Genomic DNA, 20920 nt, shown 5'->3' with positions numbered 1-20920 from the left:
CGCATCTCGGCCTATGAGCCCACCAGGACTTTGAGATCTTCCGGGGAGGCCCTGCTCTTGATCCCGCCTGCCTCACAGGCACGGCTGGAGGGGACGAGAGATAGGGCCTTCTCGGTGGTGGCTCCTCGGCTGTGGAACACCCTTCCCGTGGACATCAGACTGGCACCTTCCCTGATGGTCTTCCACAGAAAATTAAAAACTTGGCTGTTCAAGAAGGTATTCGAACAAGAAGTGCAATGATTGGTAAGGACGATAGGAATGGAACAACGGAAAATGATACTGGATTGTGGTTTGGACGATGAGACAATGTGAAATGGCTTTTGTAGTAATTGATGATGTTGTTGATGATAATGTTGTTGTTAATGCTGGACTGTGGATTGTTTTAGATTGTGCCTTGATTTTTGAACCCTGTTTTTTCTATGTTGTACACCTCTGTGAGTCGCCTTCGGGCTGAGAACAGCGGTATATAAGCAAAGTAAATAAATAAATAAATAAATAAATAAATAAATAAATGTAGTTTCAAGTCAACTCCAACTTCATATGCACCTTCAATTTATGGCAACCCCATGAATTTCATAGGTTTTTCTTAGGTAGAGAAACTCAGAGGTGGTTTTCCCATTTCCTCTTATTTCAACGTATTCTTCCCCTATCCTAGCATTTCTTTTTTGACAAAATTTATTCAGTTGAGATTTGCCATAGCCTTTCTTTTGGGTTGAAAGATTTGCCCAAGGTCAATCAGGTTATTTCCATAGCTGAGTGGGGATTTGAACCCTGGATATCTAAAATCCTATTGCAACTCTCAAACCACTACATCATATTGTCTGGCTTATTAAAAAAACTGTTTATAATTTGGTCTTTATGAGCCCGGCTAAATCCATCACACCTACAGTGAGTCCACTGGCTCAAGAGCATCACAGGAGGAACCTTTCTGCTCTTTTGACCTGCCTTTTCCCTCTTGTTTGGGGTACAACTTTGGGGGGGAGGTGCCACCATTCAGTATTGTTATATGGCAAGGGGCCTTTCTGGGGGTCTGTATTATTTATTGCCCAGCTCATTTCTTGTCAGGTTGCTGGGAAGCCTGGAGGAAACTATAAGGACATGTAGGAGCACAGTCTATGCGGAGGGTAGGTGGAGGGGCAGTAAATCACTCCCAGACAGGGATACATTCTTGGGCTTTATTAAAAGCTGCTGTGTTGTCTGGGAGCATCCATAATTGCTTCATTACAAGGACAAGGAGACATGTCACAGCAGTAAACCTTTGGCCTGTAGCAATAACCTGTGTCTTCCCCAAGGACCCAGCAATCCCTCTGCCTTACACTGGAGCAGCATTGGCCCTGTCTTTGGAGGGGAACAATGAAAACGTTAATTAAAGTGTTAACGGAGGAGAGTGGAATGTGTGGCCTTACAAATCTTTGGCTGGACTGCAATTCTCATCAGATCTATGTAGCATGCCCAATGGTGGCAGATCATTGGAGTTGTAGTCCAGAATGTGGAGAGCCACATGTTGCCCACTCCTGTTGTGAAAGGAATGGTCAAGAAAGGATTCCCTTCAAACAAAACTAAAAGCAACACCAATTCTACTTGTTTTGAAGAGGGCAATCCCCATATTGAAGTAATCTTATTTGGTTATAAATTTTAATTGAGTCTTTAACTATTGAATTATTTACAAACACATACATTTGTAGTGAACAAAACATCAATGATACAGAAAAAATGTATTTGCTTTAGATCAGTGTTTCTCAACCTGGGGATTGGGACCCCTGGAGGGGTTATGAGGAGGGGTCTCCAAAGACCACCAGAAAACACAGTATTTACTGTTGGTCATGGGGGTTCTGTGTGGGAAGTTTGGTCAAATTCTATCATTGGTGGGGTTCAGTTTGCTCTTTGAATGTTAACTATAAATTCTAGCAACTACAACTCCCAAATGACAAAATAAATCCCCCCACCAATTTTCAAATTTGGGTGTATCAGGTATTTGTGCCAAATTTGGTCCAGTTAATGAAATTGCATCCTGCATATCAGATATTTACATTATGTTTCCTAACAGTAGCAAAATTACAGTTCTGAAGTAGCAACAAAAATAATTTTATGGTTGGGGGTCACCACAACTATATTTAACTATATTTAAAGGTTGCGGCATTAGGAAGGTTGAGATCCACTGCTTTAGATGGTCCATTTGCTTTAGATGATCCATGTGACTGAGTCACAGGAAGATCATCTTAAAAGGGCAATTTCTTCTGTAGAGTAAGAGAAGGGGGAATGCAGCTAAGAACTTGTTATGTTCGTTTTCATAAGTACTCTCAATTACAATAATTACAATTTGATTTAAAAATCGGATGCCTGGAGGAACTTTTTTAATGGATCAAAGGGTTTAAAAGCAATTAATCAACTAAATGTTGCAACCCTTAAAGCCATATGCATTCTCTTTCCCGATATGATCTAATACTTCCACTTGAAGGCTCTGGGCACAGAAAAGCTTATTCATACAATGTCTTTAATGGAGAGCATTTATTTGCAAGAAATAAATAACCCCAAACCCACATGTAGTTCATTGTATGTGAAAATTGTACAGGTGTATCAATTTTAGGGCAGTTTATTGTGAGACGTGCAGTTCAGGGAACTCAGGACTCAGAAATTTCAGCTGGCATAAGTAGCTGAAGCCAGACCATTCACTGGGACATATCATTCTCTTGTTACAACGCTGCAACAGCTCTTGGCCTGCTTATCGGCACAATTCAAAGTTGTGATAATAACCTATAAATCCTTATGGCTTCACATAGAGAAGAATGAGAAGAGACATGATGGCCATGTATAAATATGTGAGGGGAAGTCATAGGGAGGAGGGAGCAGGCTTGTTTTCTGCTGCCCTGGATGTGGAACAATGACTTCAAACAACAGGTAAGGAGCTTTTACCTGAACATGAGGAAGAACTTCCTGACTGTGGGAGCTGTTCAGCCGTGAAACTCTCTGCCCTGGAGTGTAGTGGAAGCTCCTTCTTTGGAGGCTTTTAAGCAGAGGCTTGATGGCCATCTGTTGGAGTGCTTTGAATGTGATTTTCCTACTTCTTGGCAGGAGGTTGGACTGGATGGCCCACAAGGTCTCTTCCAATTGAATGATTCTATGATTCTATGATTACTTGGAGGGAATACTCTGATTTCCAACATATCACTGCCACTCCCAGTAGCTACTACTTGAGGCACTTGCCTTGCTACACCTAATGGTAATGCTCTGATCATATATTTGTGGAAAACATTTTCATCCCAGAGGAGTCTGAGATAACTATGAAATGTTAGTACACTCTGATATCTAATGAGTAATTATGAAAGGATTTCATGCTTCTGCTCAGAATAAGCTTCAGTTTGATAATATCTTGCATATTAAATAAAGCTGAGAGTTCCCCCAAGGCACCAAAACAATTCTATAGCTATCCAATGCTCCCTTATTCCAGTGAAACAAGCAATTTTTATTCCCCCACCATGCCTTGATATCATGATAACTGAGAGGAGTCTTGTAGAGTACAATCTTCTAGGGCATCGGCATTGGCATTTCTGGAGTTTTTTTCTCATGCACACGGCCCTTTTTTGAAGGATATTCCCTTTTCTTCTCTCTGTCTTTATAAGATCCTTTTGGAGGTGTCTATCAGTCCTTAAGACAAAGGCGAGAAACCTCAAGATAGAATTTGCCTCTTTAACTCACCTTGCTGCAAAATCTTGCCAAAATATTTGCTGTGACTGGTGCAGTTCCAGCGGCGAAAGCGGAATTGGTACTGGCATTCACGCACACCCAGCTTGGCACCCTTGGCCACCTCCTGCACAATCTCAGGCTCCGTCTGACAAAGCTCAGCCTGTTTGCCAGCCAACCGCTTGGTCTTCCTGCAGATGCTGTTGGGATCCATGACCAATGGGCTGCCCACTGCCCTAGAGAGGTTGGAATAAAAAGGCAAGGAAACACTCGAGATGAAGTGACATGGTTAGCTCTGGGGGAAACAAGGCTGACTCCAGTGGTTTCCACTCTGCTTTTTATTTCTAATGTAAAGGAGCTACCCAATGCACTGACTCTTATTTTAGGAGGATAGAATTCAAAATCTTGGATAGTTCTTTTAAAATTCAGAATAAAACCCAGAGTGGATACACGGTATTCTGTAAGCACCAAACACCCTGGCTCCACATGTATCCACAGAAAGATCCAATGTTAATAATGATCAGCTGCCCAATGAACCCTTATATCTCATCTAGACTAGGGAATTTTTAGAAGAAAGAAGTACATGCTGTGTCGGCATGATATATTTCCTCATTGTGTAGAAGTGTTATGCTGACTTCATGAGGTTTAGGTCCGTCCCCCCCACCCAAATGAGCAACCTCAAGTAGGTCTAGGAGCATGTTACTTTCCCGGCATTCACCAGGGGCCAAATAATAATAATAATAATAAAGTATGGATTATCGATGTTGCAATCCCCAGCAACAGCAGAATTGAAGAGAAACAACTGGAAAAGCTGACACGATACATGGATTTAAAGATTGAACTGCAAAGACTCTGGCACAAACCAGTCAAGGTGGTCCTGTTGGTGATCGGCACACTGGGTGCAGTGCCTAAAGGCCTTGGCCTCCACTTAAACACAATTGGCACTGACAAAATTACCATTTGTCAGCTGCAAAAGGGCACCCTACTGAGATCTGCACACATTATTCGCCGATACATCACATAGTCCAAGACACTTGGGAAGTGTTCGACATGAGATCCAATACAACAACCAACACAGTGATCTTGTTTGCTGTGTACTAATCTTGCTGAGATAATAATAATAATAATAATAATAATAATAATAATAATAATAATAATAATGTAGTTGTGTTATGTGGATTAGGTTTCCCCCCAAAAAAGCAACCTCAAGTGGGTCTAGGGGCATGTTTTGGTCCCGGGGCCTAACAACAACAACAACAACAACAACAACAACAACAACAACAACAAGAAATGGACTGCCAAAATAACCAAATACAAAATGAAAATAAAAATAACAAGGAGGATGGAACTCTATTTGTAGTTTGAAAACAGAATGTTTTTAAATGTAGTGGGGAGTGGCGGTGCAACTTATTAGAAGTGAATTGCTGCTCCAAGAGGCTTGTAGGAAATAATTAATTATTTTCACTGGGGAGAGGGGTGGGAGGGGGGCAGAAAGGGCTGCTGGAACATCTCCTGCCCTACACCTTTCGGGTCTTCAGAGAGACTTGGGAGCTTTAGCCAAAGGCAGAAAAGTCTGGGACAGCCAGAAGCAGCCTAGGGAAAACTGAACAATTAAGCACTGTCTGCACAGGGTCTTCAGCTGCTGGACAAAAATAGGACAGGTCCATATAATAGATTAGGTAGTGTTAAAGATTAGTGCCTTCCAATAGGTAGTTTTTCAAAGGAATGAAGGAGTCTTGTGGTACTTTAATCTTTGATGGACAACATTCGTCATTGGGCACATCCGAAGAAGTGCATTTAAAGAAGCTGATTGAAGTTCAAATAAGTGTGTGATGGATTATTCTTAAAGGTGTCACCAGGCTCTTTCCTCCTTTTTAAACAATGAGAAATATACCTGAAGAGCATCAGTCACAAAATATGTATGAATGCACCCCAGTGATAATCCATATGCCACCATGGTGTTATGCAGTGGGTAATTTTTTCCAATTCCACATTGCAAAAATGCAGGAAGACAGCAGCTTGACTGACTGAAGACAAAAAAAAATGTGCTTCATTGTTGCTCCCTGCAGGATCTAACTCCCTCCCTCGACTCTTGAGTTTGAAGTGAGCTTGGCTCACTCATCAAATTAGTGAGCCTTCTCTTCTTTTTGGTGGCCTTCATTTGAAAGCAATACAAAAGCCCTGAGATCCAGCTGCCCACTATCTTTGCTGGCACATGTTCATACTGAAGATGGTGATTGGTGCATTTTGCTGAAGCCACAAGAAGAAATTTATAGTAGAACTGGGGAAAATGCAGGGGGTCTTTGTCCCAGAAGTAGCCACTTTTGGCTACTTGTGTTCACATTTATGACCATGTAAGTGTTCACGCACATTGAGCCATCTAATTTATAATACAGCAGGAGTTCACCAGTGCCCTACTTCAGAGAGGATCCAGTGGGATGCCAGAAAAGGTAGCTTTCAGGTCCCATTACATCTTCTGGGGATTTTTTTCTCTGCATACTATAACCTCCACAATTTGTACTCATTTTCCTATTGTGTAAATATTGATATAAATCAGTTTTGGAAAATGGTATGAGCTGCCCCAATTGTCTTGCCTCCCTTTTGCCCTGGCTACCTAATGCAGGAACTAACTTGCATACTAGCTATTATTGAATACTCTCCCATATTTTAATGCATGTAATAAAATTGAGCTGAGGGTTATACTAAATCCTTTCTCTTGGCATGTACACTCCCTCATTTCCATGTGGAATAGTATTTTTTAAAAGTAGACACCTGCAGTCTACAGTTGATAAGCCAAAAACCCGCTCATCTCAAGCCTCACTATTATCTTTTTCTTGTCCTTAGACATAAACACTTCTATGGAATATTTTGGGAATACTGTCCCTCTGTAACAGGCAGTCAGGACAGCTGAACACAGCATGGGAAAACAGGGGAAGCTATTTTGTGAGAGAATCACAGCCTGACCTTGGGAAATGATAAAGACCAGTAAGCAAACTCTGGGCTGAAGCCAGCTTTCCTCCCTAGCTTCTAGGTGCCTCTTGGTGCAGGAGGAGTTTTGCCCTTCAGTGACTTGACTAAAAGAGAGATTAGTCCCAAGATGCATCCTCTAAGGCTCAAATCCAAGGACTGTTTTTGGAAAGCTATTTCATGACACCCACAACATTAGATTTTATCTCTTTGTTCAACTGAATGTGTGATCACATGTTGAGCATCCCAATAATTGCATTTCTGAAAAAAAGTAGGGTTGGGTTTTTTTGTTGATGTTTTGCCTCAGTTGTTACAAAAAAAGCCTGAAAGCATGCCAGAGTCTGCTAAATTTCAAAGACTAAAGGAAGCTTTCTGGTAAATCTTCCTGGTGGGAGAACCTTGCGCAATCAACATGCGTCCTTTCTCAAAATAACCTCAGCTCTATACCCCACGACTTCCATCAAAATTATTAACCTCCAGAGATCCATGCAACTTTTTTATTTGGCTCTGCCAGCCCATCTGTACATTGTATATTTTGCAAACAACTGAGATTAGATAACTGTCAAGGCAATAATCCTGCTCTTGTCCACTTCCTGACTGGTGGAAGGTAGATTAATAGCATGAGACCTTAAGCTATGAATTAGTAACAGATTCTTGTGGCAAGGAAACTTCAGTATGGCAGCTCTTAAAATCCTGATGGCAGCCACCTTGTTCTGATGCCCAAAGGGTGGGAGAGATCGGTTTTGAGCCATGGAGTTTTCCCCTCCACTTTGATCTCTATCCATCTTGTTGAGTGATTGGGCATAGAATGGCTCCTTGCTGCCTGCCACTCTAGAAGCTACAGGCAACGAGAGCTTTTCTTCCTGCGTTTCAAGCAGGTTTGGGAGCAATCAAAACAAATCAGATGAATCACTAGAGATATTGAGCCAGCCAGGGGATTCCCAGCAACTGTTTGACCTGGCATTGAATCCCACAATACAGAAACCCGTTGAGGGAGTTTGGAACCATGGTTGGAGAAGAACCCATGCACAGATGTGCTTTCAGGTCACTTTGTGCCTGTGATTGAAATGGATCAAAATTTATTTTTCAATTTTCTAACACTTGCACATTTATGTATATGTAAGGTGCAAAGAACTTTAAAACACTTGAAGCTGAGATAAAGTGAAACTGAGAGATTCATCCATCCAGGCTGTATGTTGTGTGTTTAAATTCTAAAAACTCTAGGTTTGAATTTGCATTTATTCAAATAAATTAATGCTGAATTAGAGTTGTCACCCCTACTTTAACCCTATTGGGCACGGAGATCAGTGAGGTTTTCTCCACAACCAAATCTTTTGAAACTGGCCAGTGCAGCTTGGGAAGAATGTTGTCTTGGATTTATTTTTTAAACACAAACTTTCCAAAATTCAGGAAGATTATATTCTTCATAGTAGGAACTGGAAAAAGGCTTTAAAATAATACAATCAACCCTAAGCAAGACCAAAAGCAACACAACATTTAAACAAAAATGTTAAAAACACTATTGTTAGAGTGATGAAATGCAACATATTTATTTGAAAAGTCTGTTTACATAAGCATAAAATGGTCACTTGTTCTGTTTTATGACATTTAGGTACCTGAGGAAGACTCCGAATGAAACAGGTTCGATACTGTGATTTCCATCATGTGTTTATATACTTCTCCCTGACAATAATTACTTAAAGCACTTATTTCTTCTGTTGTTCAGCATAGACATTTCTGTCTAGTTACTTTGCTATATTGTATTGTATTTGGTAATGTATGTTACAGTAGACTTTCTATGATGCTTGGTATATTAGTTACTAATGTTTGCTATGTTTGGTTAGTTACCTAAGCATTTCACATTGCATTTTCTTTGGCTGTATACATTAATTGCTTCTAGTTGTTGACTTGGACACAGTACATTTTCTAATATAGTCGAATTTGATATACTCCTTTTGAATAACTTCATTGCATTTTGATACCATTTAAATTCCCTCAGTGCATTTAGTGTTATACATTTTTAAAATCCAAAAACAAAGAGAAAGAGAAACTGATGGATCTTCCCCTTTTTATCTTGTGGACTTTCATGAATCCCTCAGAAAGCATTTAACTTTCCATCTACCTAGACACCCATTTTTAATCTTGGTATGAGCTGCTTCTGTTCTGCAGCCTCCCACTATTGGCTGTACTTGGAGAGCATTGATTTGATGCTGACTACAGTACAAAGTTATGATCAGATGGACCAAAACAAAGCTCCAACTAGTTCAGCTTTCCACATGGGTTTGCCAGATTCCTCTATAAAACTGGTGAGTAGGCCACAAAGGCCAAACATTTTTCCCCTGCTATTGCAGAAGACATCTTGCTTTCCTAGCTTTACACTAAAAGGACACATAAGTTAAATGGGTAAAATATAAAAGCATGCCAAGAGAATTATTTTGTGCAGCACAAACATTCCAGACAGAATAATCACATGCCACAGGTCAATTGAAATCCTAGTTTAGTTTGGAGATGGAGAGCAGAGACCAGGAAACACTTTCTGACTCACTCCAAGGACTAGTAGATTCATCCTTGAGGTCTTGAAAGTTCAACTAGAGCATCTTCCAGTCTCAAATCCCAGTCATGTTCCAACAGCAATGAGTCACCCCAGTGAAGCCTCATTTACCGATGATCCAGTAGGTGGTACAGATCATATTGGAGGTAAAAAAAAACCACAGGATCAAATGGACTTTTAAGCAAGAGCCCAGTTCATTCCAAAAACAAATCTCCCAGATGTTTGCTTTATGAGAGAAGAAGTGTTGCATGGTCTCCTTGCTTATTTATCTCTAACATCTGTGCAAAAGTGAGCTCTTTTGCACAGATTGGAGAGGGAGACTGGATTCTGTACAAAGGACATCCAGATTCTGCATTCAGAATAGTAAATATGAATCATATTACCATTATAAGTTGTTCCTTACTAGTAGAATTTGAAAGAGAAAGGCTGTGTGGCCGTGACAAAAAAGGAGAAATGGGTATTGAAAAGTAGGGGGAAAGGAGCTAAATAAGTACCATGGAGAGAGACACCCACCTCTTCTGGGCACTGAGGCCGCACTCCTGGAGGACCAATGTATTGTCCAGCTTCCCTGGTACTCTGAAACACCTCTGGACCAACACTGTGCAAACATTTTCTTACAACTTCTTCTATGATCACGAGGACTAGAAAACACTATGCCCAAAATCCTCTGACATGGACTACATTATATAACTTTATGCATTGTTGTTAGGCACTAAGAAACCCAGTTAGTGAATTTCAAACATGTACCATACAGTGGGACAGTGGGACAGTGGGAAGAGTGGTCCAATGCACATTGGGCCAAACCAATGCACACCAGTACTGCCTAGTTGGTGTCTCAATGCACAAAGGAACCATGCAAAAGGGCCAATGCATTTCAGTCCCATATTACTTTTAGAAAATATATCAGCATGATACCGATGAGACACTCCATCCTGGGCACACAGAAGACTGGGCAACTTGGAAAGTGCTGAACAGACCACACTCTGGCACCACGAAATGCAGAGCCAACCTTAAGAAATGGGGCCACAAAGTGGAGTCCAAGACATTCGAGTGTGGAGAAGAGCAAACCACAGACTAACTACTACAATGCAACCTGAGCCCTGCCACATGCACAATGGAGGACCTTCTTAGAGCAACACCAGAGGCACTCCAAATGGTTGTTTCTGGTCAAAGTTTTAAACTTGTTTGTATTTTTAAATACATTACAACTGTACCCTCAATTCACTTCCAACAGGATAAATTTAGAAAATAGCAAAGACATGAAATACCTACTATTGAAAATTAATGAAGCAAGTCAAAAGCATGAATACAGTTGACTACTAAAACAAGAACAATAATGACCACATAGCTTTCTGTATGTAAATGAAAACACTAAAATTTTTAATGGTTTTCTGTATCTTGGTTTAATTATTAATCAAAATGGATATTGTAATCTAGAACTCAGAAGAAGACGAAGACATGGAAGAGGAGCTGTGAAGAAGTGATAAGATCTTCAAGAGTTAAAATATGGCATTCAATCTTAAAATCAAAATCACCCAGGCCATTTGTTCAAAATGTGCTGGAAGAGAGTTTTCTACAGATACTGTGGATAGCTAAAAAGACAACTGAATGGCTATTCAACAAATCAGGCCTGAATTCTCATGAAAATTCAAGATGGCTGAACTGAGCTTGTCATATTTTGGACATATCATGACATGACATCACTCACTAGAAAAGACCATAACTAGGGCAGGCAAGAGTATACAGAAAGCTGAATGCAGTAGGCCATCTGGGTGAAAGTCATCTCAGGCATGTAGAAAGCTATCTGCTTGTGGTTGTTCTCAATTATGAGGTGATCAGAGCAATTTGGTTCTTTCCCAACTAAAGCACATTGCAATGGTCTAGTCTGTAAGTTACCAGAATGTAAATTGTCAGTTGCAGCCATTCCTGGTATCATTTGACCACAGAAATCCAATCTCTCTATCTTCCTGGTTGGATTACTACTATATGATATTTGGAGCTAGTCTGTTAGATGAATCAGGAGCCCCACCCCATGCAGAATTCAGTTGCTGGAATTTTAACCAGGACTGCCAAGTTGGTTCACATCAGGTCAACCCTAAAAGAACTCTACTGCATTTCTGGACCCAATTCAAAATTGCAATACTCCACTTTCAAGTTCCAAATGGCCTGGGACCCAAATAGCTAGAGTGCCTCCTCTCATACCAGCCTGCCCATGCCTTAATATCTGCCTCTGGGGCATTACTCCAAGTTCCTTCCTTATCAGAAGTGTGCCCTGGGTTTCTAAAGGAAAGGCAATCTCTGCAGCAGGACCCAAGCCCTAAAGAGGTACACCTGTTGCCTAATCTACAATCTTTTTAGTGCCAGGAGAACATGGGCCTATTTATTGAGACATTCCAATGTGCTTGAGCCTCCTTTTATAACCGATCCCCTCCTGCCCCCTTAGTGTCTTTTTTGGATTCTGATAATGAAGAAAAAGGTGGGATATAAATATGGTGGGTGATCATAATCATCATTTGTTATATTTGTTTTATTATATTGTTCTGTGTTTGTGTCTTTGTGTGCTTTCAAGGTGCTTGTTGAGTTGCAGCAACACTATGAACTTTACAGCATTTTCAGTGGCAAGGCATACTTAGAGGTAGTTTTGTCAGTTTCTTCCACTGAAATGTAACCTACACCACCTGGGATTTATTGCTGGTTTCCCATCCCAGTACTAACTGGGACTGACCCTACTTCCCTTCCAAGATCAGGTGGGATCTGGTGATTTACAAGAATGTATTATTTGTATCACCAGTAGGGGGAAAGGAAGGGGTCTGAGACTGTTAGGAATGGTAGGAGTTGAAGTCCAAAGCCCCTGGAAGGCCCAAGTAGAATGGCTGCTTACCCACTCTTTGAAGTGCAGTGTGACGAGATCCACCTTCACCCTACACTTCCAGAGGGACACCTCCTTTGCCATTTAGTTTCCTGATCTGGGGAGGGGGTGGAGGGTTACTGTTCAGATGAAATGTCGCCTTGGTATCAACTAAGCCCAGAGGTGGGCTGGGCTTTGTGTGTGTGTGTGGGGGGGGGGGGGGTGCTGGGTCCGCGCTTGCCTTGCCTGTTCACCTCTCCAGGAGCATCCTGGCTTGAGACAGGGCTATCATTAAGCAGGGACAATTTGTCCTCCTTGAAGCCCCACGATCCAGCCCCGGGGCAGAGGATCAAACGCTGAACTCCGTTTCACCCCGGCGAGATCCGACGGGGGAAGCGCTGGGCCCAGGGCCATCCTCGGGTGCCAGCCCCGGTGGTCCTGCCTTCGCGCGCCGAGCAGGCGGACACGGTCCCTCTTCCCTCCGCTGCCCGCCCTTGCACTTCGGGGGCCATCCATGCCGCAGGAAGCTGCCCATTCCACTCCTCTCCCCCTTCCTGCCCCTCCATCAACCCCAGCCTCCGGGAAGGAGGCGGCGGGGCTGGAAAAATGCTGCCAAACTGCTAGAGCGATTCCAAGGAAGGAGAAAAGGGGGGGGGGGGGGGGAAGCATGAGCCCTGCCTGAGCTTGTCCCACGCGCACACCGCGCCCTCGGCCCCGCCTGCCCAGAACCAGAGAGTGGGAAGGGACCCCAAGGGCTATCCAGCCCAACCTCCTTCTGCAGGGGAAAGTACTCCCGACAGCCACTCAACCTCTGCGTAAAACCCTCCAGAGAAGAAGATGTCACCACCCTCCCAGGCAGTAGATCCACCCTGAACAGCTCCTCTGACCCTTGTATTGTCGTATTGTCGAAGGCTTTCATGGCCAGAGTCACTGGGTTGTTGTGAGTTTTCTGGGCTGTGTGGCCAAGTTCCAGAAGCATTCTTTCCTGACGCTTTGCCTGCAACTATGGCAAGCATCCTCAGAGGTTGTGAGGTCTGTTGGAAACTAGAAACATGAGTTTATATATCTGTGGAATGTCCAAGGTGGGTGAAAGAACTTTTGTCTGCTTGAAGTAAGTGTGAATGTTGCAACTGGCCACCTTGATTTAATGCATTTAATGGCCTAGCACAGCATTTCTCAACTTGGGGATCAGGACCCCTAGGGGGTTGCGCAAGGGGGTGTCAGAGAGGTTGCCAAAGAGCATCAGAAAATACAGTATTTTCCATTGGTCACGGGGTTCTGTGTGGGAAGCCTGACCCAATTCTATCGTTGGTGGGGTTCAGAAAGCTCTTTGATTGTAGGTGAACTACAAATCTCAGCAACTACAACTCCCAAATATCCCAAATATTCTCCAAACTTCACCAGTGTTCACATTTGGTTACATTGAGCATTTATGCCAAGTTTGGTTCAGATTTACCATTGTTTGAGTCCACAGTGATCTCTGGATATAGATGAACTACAACTCCCAAACTCAAGGTCAATGCCCACCAAACCCTTCCAATATTTTTTGTTAGTCATGGGAGTTTGGTGCACCAAGTTTGGTTCATTTCCATTATTGGTGGAGTTCAGAATACTCTTTGATTGTAGGTGAACTATAAATCCCAGCAACTACAACTCTCAAATGACAAAATAAATCCCCCCCAACCCTACTAAACATCCCCATCTCCCTCAGTCATTCCTCACGGGGCTTGGCTTCCAAATCTTTGATCTTTTTTGTTGTTCTTCTCTGGACATATTTTAGCTTGTCAGTATACTTCTTGAAGTGTGGTGCCCAGAACTGGACACCATATTACTCCAAGTGAGGTCTGCATAAAGCAGAATACCTTTCTTGATCTAGAACAGGCATGGGCAAACTCTGGCCCTCCAGGGGTTGTGGATTTCCACTCCCACAATTCCTAACAGCCTTGGGCCTTTTCCCTTTTCCCCCTCAGCTGCTTAAGCGGCTGAGAGGGAAAAGGAAGGGGACTGAGGCCGTTAGGAATGGTGGGAGTTGAAGTCCAAAACCCCTGGAGGGAAGGACTATACTCCTATCGATGCAGCCTAGAATTGCATTGGCTTTTTTAGCTGCTGCATCCGCCTTGGTGTGCAGTAATGGGGCTTCTATCATGATTGCATATGAAGTAAAGGCTTCCATTTTTGCATTACCTAGGCACTTAAATTAGTCCTGGAAGCTCTTGGCAAAGTAAGGAGAAATGGGGTTATGTATGTGCAGCAAGAGGCCATACACAAATCTCTACTTTGCATATCCCAAGGGTAAGAAGTGCGTCTTGAGCCAAAGCTAATTTTGCCTCAGAAATCTATACATTCCTCCTGAGGCTTGCAATAGGCTCCAGCAAAGAAAAATGTGCTGAAAATTAAACTTCACAAGAACTAGACATTTACACATTCCAAAGATGTGCACAAATATACATTTGCCAAAGAGAAAATTTGAAAATGTTGAAAGGATTTCACAAAAATATGCACAAAGTTCTGCACAGAAAGGATCTTTCCCATGATCTGATATAAAACTAGAATAAGATAAGACTATTGGTAAGATTTTGAGAATTACAATCAAACAAGATTACAAGGGTCTGGAGTACAAGGGTCTGGAGAACAAACCCTATGAGGAGCGGCTTAAAGAGCTGAAGAAGAGAAGGCTGAGAAGGCTGAGAGGAGATATGATAGCCATGTATAAAGAGATATGATAGCCATGTATAAATATGTGAGGGGATATGATAGCCATGTATAAATATGTGAGGGGAAGTCATATGGAGGAGGGAGCAAACTTGTTTTCTGCTGTCCTGGAGACTAGGACATGGAACAGTGGCTTCAAACTACAAGAAAAGAGATTCCATCTGAACATTAGGAAGAACGTCTTGACTGTGAGAGCTGTTCAGCAGTGGAACTCTCTGCCCCGGAGTGTGGTGGAGGCTCCTTCTTTGGAAGCTTTGAAACAGAGGCTGGATGGCCATCTGTTGGGAGTGCTTTGAACATAATTTCCCTGCTTCTTAGCAGGGGGTTGGACTGGATGGCCCATGAGGTCTCTTCCAACTCTATGATTCTATGGTACTATGGTTCCAAGATTCCTGTGTCCCCCAGTTCAGCAATATCTTGTTTTCAACTGAATTCAGCCCAGAGCTTGGGAAAGATACTTTTTGAGGGACAACTTCTAGGATCTTCTTGTCAACATAGCCATTGATTATAGCTGAACGGTGTGCACGTATACAAATATTCACATATTCAAAAACAATGTGCACTAAAATACAGGAAATTGATATTCCAGTGCAGGAGCAGAGAGGATATTATAAGGAATTCACACTGAAGGTGCTAATGTGTTCCTGATTTCTGTATAAGGTTGCGAAAGATGATAGGAAGAGAATGAAATCATTTGAAATGTGATGCTGGAGGAGATTTCTATCGAAGCCATGGACAGACAAAAAGACAAATAAATGAGTCTGAAGGAAATCGTGCCTGTACTTTCTTTTTATGATAAAATGAGGCTGTCATATTTGGGACATCTCAAAAAGTGTCATGACATTAGAAATAATCATAAAGCTCAGTAAAGAGGAAAGCAGTTGAGAAAGATAAAACCACATTACAGACAGATAGACCCATTTATATTGTCATAGGATGAAGTTGATTTGACAGCATTTAATACTGACAAAGTTCCCTAACAAAAAGATGACCTGTTGCGTGTCCCAGCACCTTGAGAGGTTAGGTGGTATGCACACAAAGCAGGGCTTTCTCTGTAACAACACCTCAAAGGATAGACCTCTCTGCCAAAGGAAGTTAGGCCAAGATCATTTGTTTTGAGCTTCTGGCAGGCAGCTAAAATACTCTTGTTCCACGTGGCCCGTAGTGTTTGAAACTGCTATTTTAAAATTGTTTTACAATTATAGTTTTGGCTCATTTTACAACTTCTTTTAAATTTTGAAATTGTATTTTAATATATTTTTAAAAAATGTGTATAGTTTTAATCACTTTTTATGTTGGGATCCTTTGTGGGCTAGGAGACAATATATAAATATTTTGAACAAACTAATTATACAAGCCAAAAAAATCACACTTTTTGTAATAATTGGAAATGAGAGTAGCGCATTTCAAATCTACAGTCCTTTGAATGAACATGCAAAAAGCTGGATTTTAAACGCTGTCCTGCCCCTAGGAATTGAAACCTATGCATATTTTTTCAGCACTTTTCAGCTCTAAAGATGTAGCTCTCAGTTGGAATACTCTATTTTCTATGTAGTGTGGTATAGTGGTTGAGTGTTGCACTAAGACACTGAGAGACTAGGGTTCAAATCTCCACTTGGCCAAGCAAACCCGCTGGTTGACTTGAGGTGTGTCACACTTTCTCAGTTTCAAAAGAAGACAAAGGAAGACAAATGCATTCTGAACAACCCTTGCCAAGAAAATCCCATGATAGGGTCACCACAGAGTCGCCATAAGTCAAAAATGACATGAAGGCATACAACACCACAATAACAACATTTCAGTTCTCAGAGAGCCAATGTGATGTAGTTGTTTTAGCACTGAAATAAATCCTGTTGAATTCAGTGAGAAAACGTTTTTGGCAATTGTTTCCTGATTTCTGTCTGGTTCCATCCCCTTGCATTTAAATCCCCCCCCCCCCCCAACACTCCCTTGTTTTGCAAGGTCAACAAAATCCTGGCACCCCCCCCCCCACAACAAATCCCAGAATCCCTTCAATCAACATGGACAATGGTCATGCTAGTTGAGGGATCCTGGGAGTTATAGTCCATCAAATAATATCTCCATGCTGTGCTCCCAGCATATCCAGTATGAATTAACAGCTCCTTGCACCAAAGCAGGAAGCTAAATCCTGAATTACCTGGCAATCAGCAGGGTGTGGTGTGACTTGGGGTGTGGTGTGTGACTTGAAAGTCACCTTCTGACTTATGGCAGTCCCTTCCTGAAGGCACCAGATCCCCTCTGATCATTAAGCTAAGTAGGGTCAGCCTGGTCAGAATTTGGATGGGAGACCACCAATGAATACCAGGTGTTATAGGCTATACAGACAGTCCACAAGTTATGAACAAGATAGGTTATGTAGGGTTGTTCTTAAATTGAATGTGTGCATAAGTCAGAATAAGTACATTTTTAAAGTGTAACTTCAGTCATATATAGGTGTGTGTGTGTGTGTAGCAAGAGAGAGAGAGAAGGTAAAGGTTTCCCCTTGACATTAAATCCAGTTGAGTCCAACTCCGGAGGGTGGTCTCATCTACATTTCTAAGACAAAGAGCCAGCGTTGTCCTTAGACGCCTCCTAGGTCTTGTGGCCGACATAGCTGCATGGAGCGCCATTACTTTCCCACCAAAGCGGTACCTATTGATCTATTCACATTTGCATGTTTTTGAGCTGCTAGGTTGGCAAAAGCTGGGGCTAACTAAGGGAGCCCACCCAACTCCGTGGATTCGAACTGCCGACCTTCTGATCAGCAAGTTCCGCAGTTTAGTGGTTTAACCTGCTGCACCACTGCAGCCCTATATATATATATAAATATAGATATATAGATAGAGAGAGAGAGAGAGAGAGAGAGAGAGAGAGAGAATTGCTTTGGATAGCACAGGGAAGTGTTTTGCTGTATGTGTCCCTCTTTAGAGGATTTCACCTCCCCTTCTGTCCCTGTAATAATTGGATTTTGCAAAATGTGGCTTGTTGTGGAAACAAGAATTGGTGATAAAACTTTAGCCGAGACACCCTTTTCCCATTATAATTCTTTCAGGAGTGAATTTTCTTTCCCACATCTAAATTTCTCTCACTTCTTGTTGTCTCACCCCATTCTTAACTATGAGTCCAATGTTTGTAACTTAGGGACTGCTTGTATTTAAGATTAAGGAATTGGCAAAATCACTCTGAGGATTCCTTGCCTAAGAAAACCTATGAAATTCATAAGCCAGCAGGAGACTTGAAGAGACACACCACATAAACAGCCTAAATATCTTAAAGGCACCAGATCCCATTTTATCTTGGAAGCTAAGCAATTTCAGGCCTGGTTAGCACTTGGATGGATGACCACCATGTATGCCAGGTGCCGTAGGCTATATTTCAGAGGAAGGAACTAGCAAAACCACCTCTGAGTTTTCCTTGCCTAAGAAAACACTCTGACAGCTGTGTGCAGAAACTGAGAGAAGCATTTTGCCTCCTGCTTGCCTTTGTGCCTCATTTCATCCAACATTCCTCTCAAGAGCAGAGGGGTCTCAAGCCCAGACTTTGCATGCAAATGGGTTGGTATGCACAATTAGAATACAGGGAGAGAAAAAAGCTAGAATGTGTGTGTGTGTGTGGGGGGGGGGGGAATACTTTGTGATAAGATTTTTTTTAAAGTCACGCTTTTTAGTTTTGTTTTTGCACAATGGGTGGTAATTTCTATAAACAATGTGCCCCAAAGTTTCTGCTTAGCACTACAAGAAGTAATAGTCCCACCCTAGGAAGATGAGGGGCTCCTGGGCACAGGAAAATGACCGGGAGGCCTTCATGTTTGCATGTTCTGACCATGACTGAGAGTGTGATATATTTTCATTGGATGGGATTATGCAATTATGAACTGGGCACACCATCAAAAAAGCTGTGCTAAAGTTACATGTTGCAAACTCGACTTCAGTATTTGCTCCCTCGAGTGCTACCTTAATAAAGTATGCGGATATGTGCGTGTGTGCACTGCATACAATTACAGAGGAGGGGGAAAATCCAAATGTAATGTGAGTGGGGTGGAAGGAAAACAAACAGAATTTTTCAGATTTCATCTAAATTACAGAAAGGCGTGCAGCCTTCAGGATTTTGAGCAGCTGAAAACAACTAACCTCCCCCTTGGTGTATTCTAGATAGGTGGGTTATGAATGCTTGTAGATCAGGCATGTGCAAAGTTTGTTTCTCCAAGTGTTTTGGACTCCATCTCCCACAATTCCTAACAGCCTATCTGCTGTTAGGAATTGTGGGAGTTGAAGTTCAAACACCGGGGGGGGGGGGACTTTGACCATACCTGTTATAGATTATTCAAGTTAGAGCTGGCCCTACCCTTGTCAGAGCAGTGTTTCTCAAACTCTGCTCCTCCAGATGTTTGTACTTCAGCTCCCACAAATCCCAGCCAGTTTACCAGCTGTAAGGAATTGTGAGAGCTGAGGTCCAAAACATCTAGAGGAGCACAGTTTGAGAAACTCTGGTGTAGACTGAAGCACTGCTACAGGTGGCAGATACTCAGGGCAACATCAGCAAATGCCAATCATTTTTCCATTTGCCAGTCTTGAAAGTTAGGATTGCATGTGTCCCACACAACCTGTCCTCTGTGTAAAACTAGCGTGGTTCCCTTGGGATGGTAGAGTCCGGTGCTGAAGCAACATTCAAGTAATAATCCAGTTGACTTCTGTATGTGGAATGAGGAAAGGGAGTTATTTTGTCCTTTGCCTCTGGCAACAAATGTCTTGCACCAGCTCTTATGAGAGTCATAGTTCAGATCCAATCCACCTAGAGGCCACCGGATTGGAAAAGGCTGAGCTACTACAGCTTTGCCTTGACATGCAAGAGAAATAGCTAAAGGGTGTTATTGAAGTAAATAATAGTATGGTTGAATTTAGAGATCAACAAATAACAGGCATCTCCTCCCACGTAGTTCTACAACTTAGGGTGGGGTTTCCTGATGAGTGACAGGTTTAAAGCCAACAAATGATCTCTCTGATCTTTCACACACATTTATTTCACGCAGTGTGTATCTAGAATGTGGAATTATTATATGTGGGATGACTGATGACGACCACAGGATCAATAAACAGAAGACAAAAGACTGAAAGACCAAAATATTAATAGCTCCTAACTACAGTTCTCAGTTGATGTAATAAAATCCGGTGATTAAAATTTAACAATTGTAAGGACTGATATAGCCATGATTTCTTTTTGAATGTCAAACAAAAATAAACTAAGCATTTTGGCAGCAAACTGGCATTAATTTTATAAAGCTTATTAATAATAATTTATTATTATTAATAGTACATTTATATCCCACCCTTCTCACCCCAATTGGCGGGGGGGGGGGGGGGGGGTTGACTAAGGACAGCTTACAGACCATGGCAGACAATGCTTCATTACACATATAAAATAAACTTGGCATATCAATTTAAACATACAGTAATAAACATGACATATCAATTGAACAATTCAAATATAAATAAAATAAAAAAGGTTAAAAGTAAACATTCAATCCCAACTGAAGTGGGCTGATGACATATCGATTAAACAATCAATTAAACAATTCAAATATAAATACAATAAAACAGCTTAAAAGTAGACATTCAATCCCAAATGTCTTGTTGAACCAGAACAAACCCTGGAAACCACACTTTTTCCACCTAGTTTCATGCCATCTAAGCTAGCATCATCACCACAACATGTAGCACCAAATAATAATAATAATAATAATAATAATAATAATAATTATTATTATTAATTGTTTACAGTATTTATATATTCCACCCTTCTCACCCCAAAGGGAAATCAGGGCAGATCACAGAACACATATATGGCAAACATTCAATGACAATTATAGAATGAAAGACAAACAACAGATAGAGGTACATTTAAGCTTTTTTTTCTCATCATTCGGCATCTTCCACAAGACATTTTTTAGGATTTCACTTGTAGAAGCCCCAGCCAGCATGGAAAATGGACAACGATCCTAGGAGTTGTCATTCAAAACATAACAAGGGTAGTCTAAGCATAAACTCTTAAGTAGGTCCTATAGAACTTGATATATTTATTTCCCAAGTAACAAGCATTGGGTTGCTTTATAATATACCCCTTTCAAAGCAGTGTGTTTTAGACCCCATTATCTTGAGAGAAAA

At 41.7% G+C, this 20920-nt stretch overlaps 1 protein-coding gene across 2 annotated transcripts in view; it reads right to left on the bottom strand.

Moving 5' to 3' along the window:
- Window positions 1–20920, bottom strand: part of WNT6 (Wnt family member 6) — a 53410-nt gene that overhangs the window by 12693 nt on the left and 19797 nt on the right. The window contains exon 2 of one of the 2 annotated variants that reach the window (XM_067460652.1): window positions 3697–3912. In XM_067460652.1, the coding sequence (XP_067316753.1) occupies window positions 3697–3895 (199 nt within the window). In that variant the 5' untranslated portion in view covers window positions 3896–3912. Of the gene's footprint in view, window positions 1–3696; window positions 3918–20920 lie in introns of both variants that reach the window. The other variant, XM_060773245.2, reaches the window with a different exon arrangement.

The sequence above is a fragment of the Anolis sagrei genome, chromosome 1, assembly GCF_037176765.1.
Source record: "Anolis sagrei isolate rAnoSag1 chromosome 1, rAnoSag1.mat, whole genome shotgun sequence".
Lineage (NCBI taxonomy): Eukaryota > Metazoa > Chordata > Lepidosauria > Squamata > Dactyloidae > Anolis > Anolis sagrei.
This window is presented reverse-complemented; position numbering and strand designations above follow the sequence as displayed.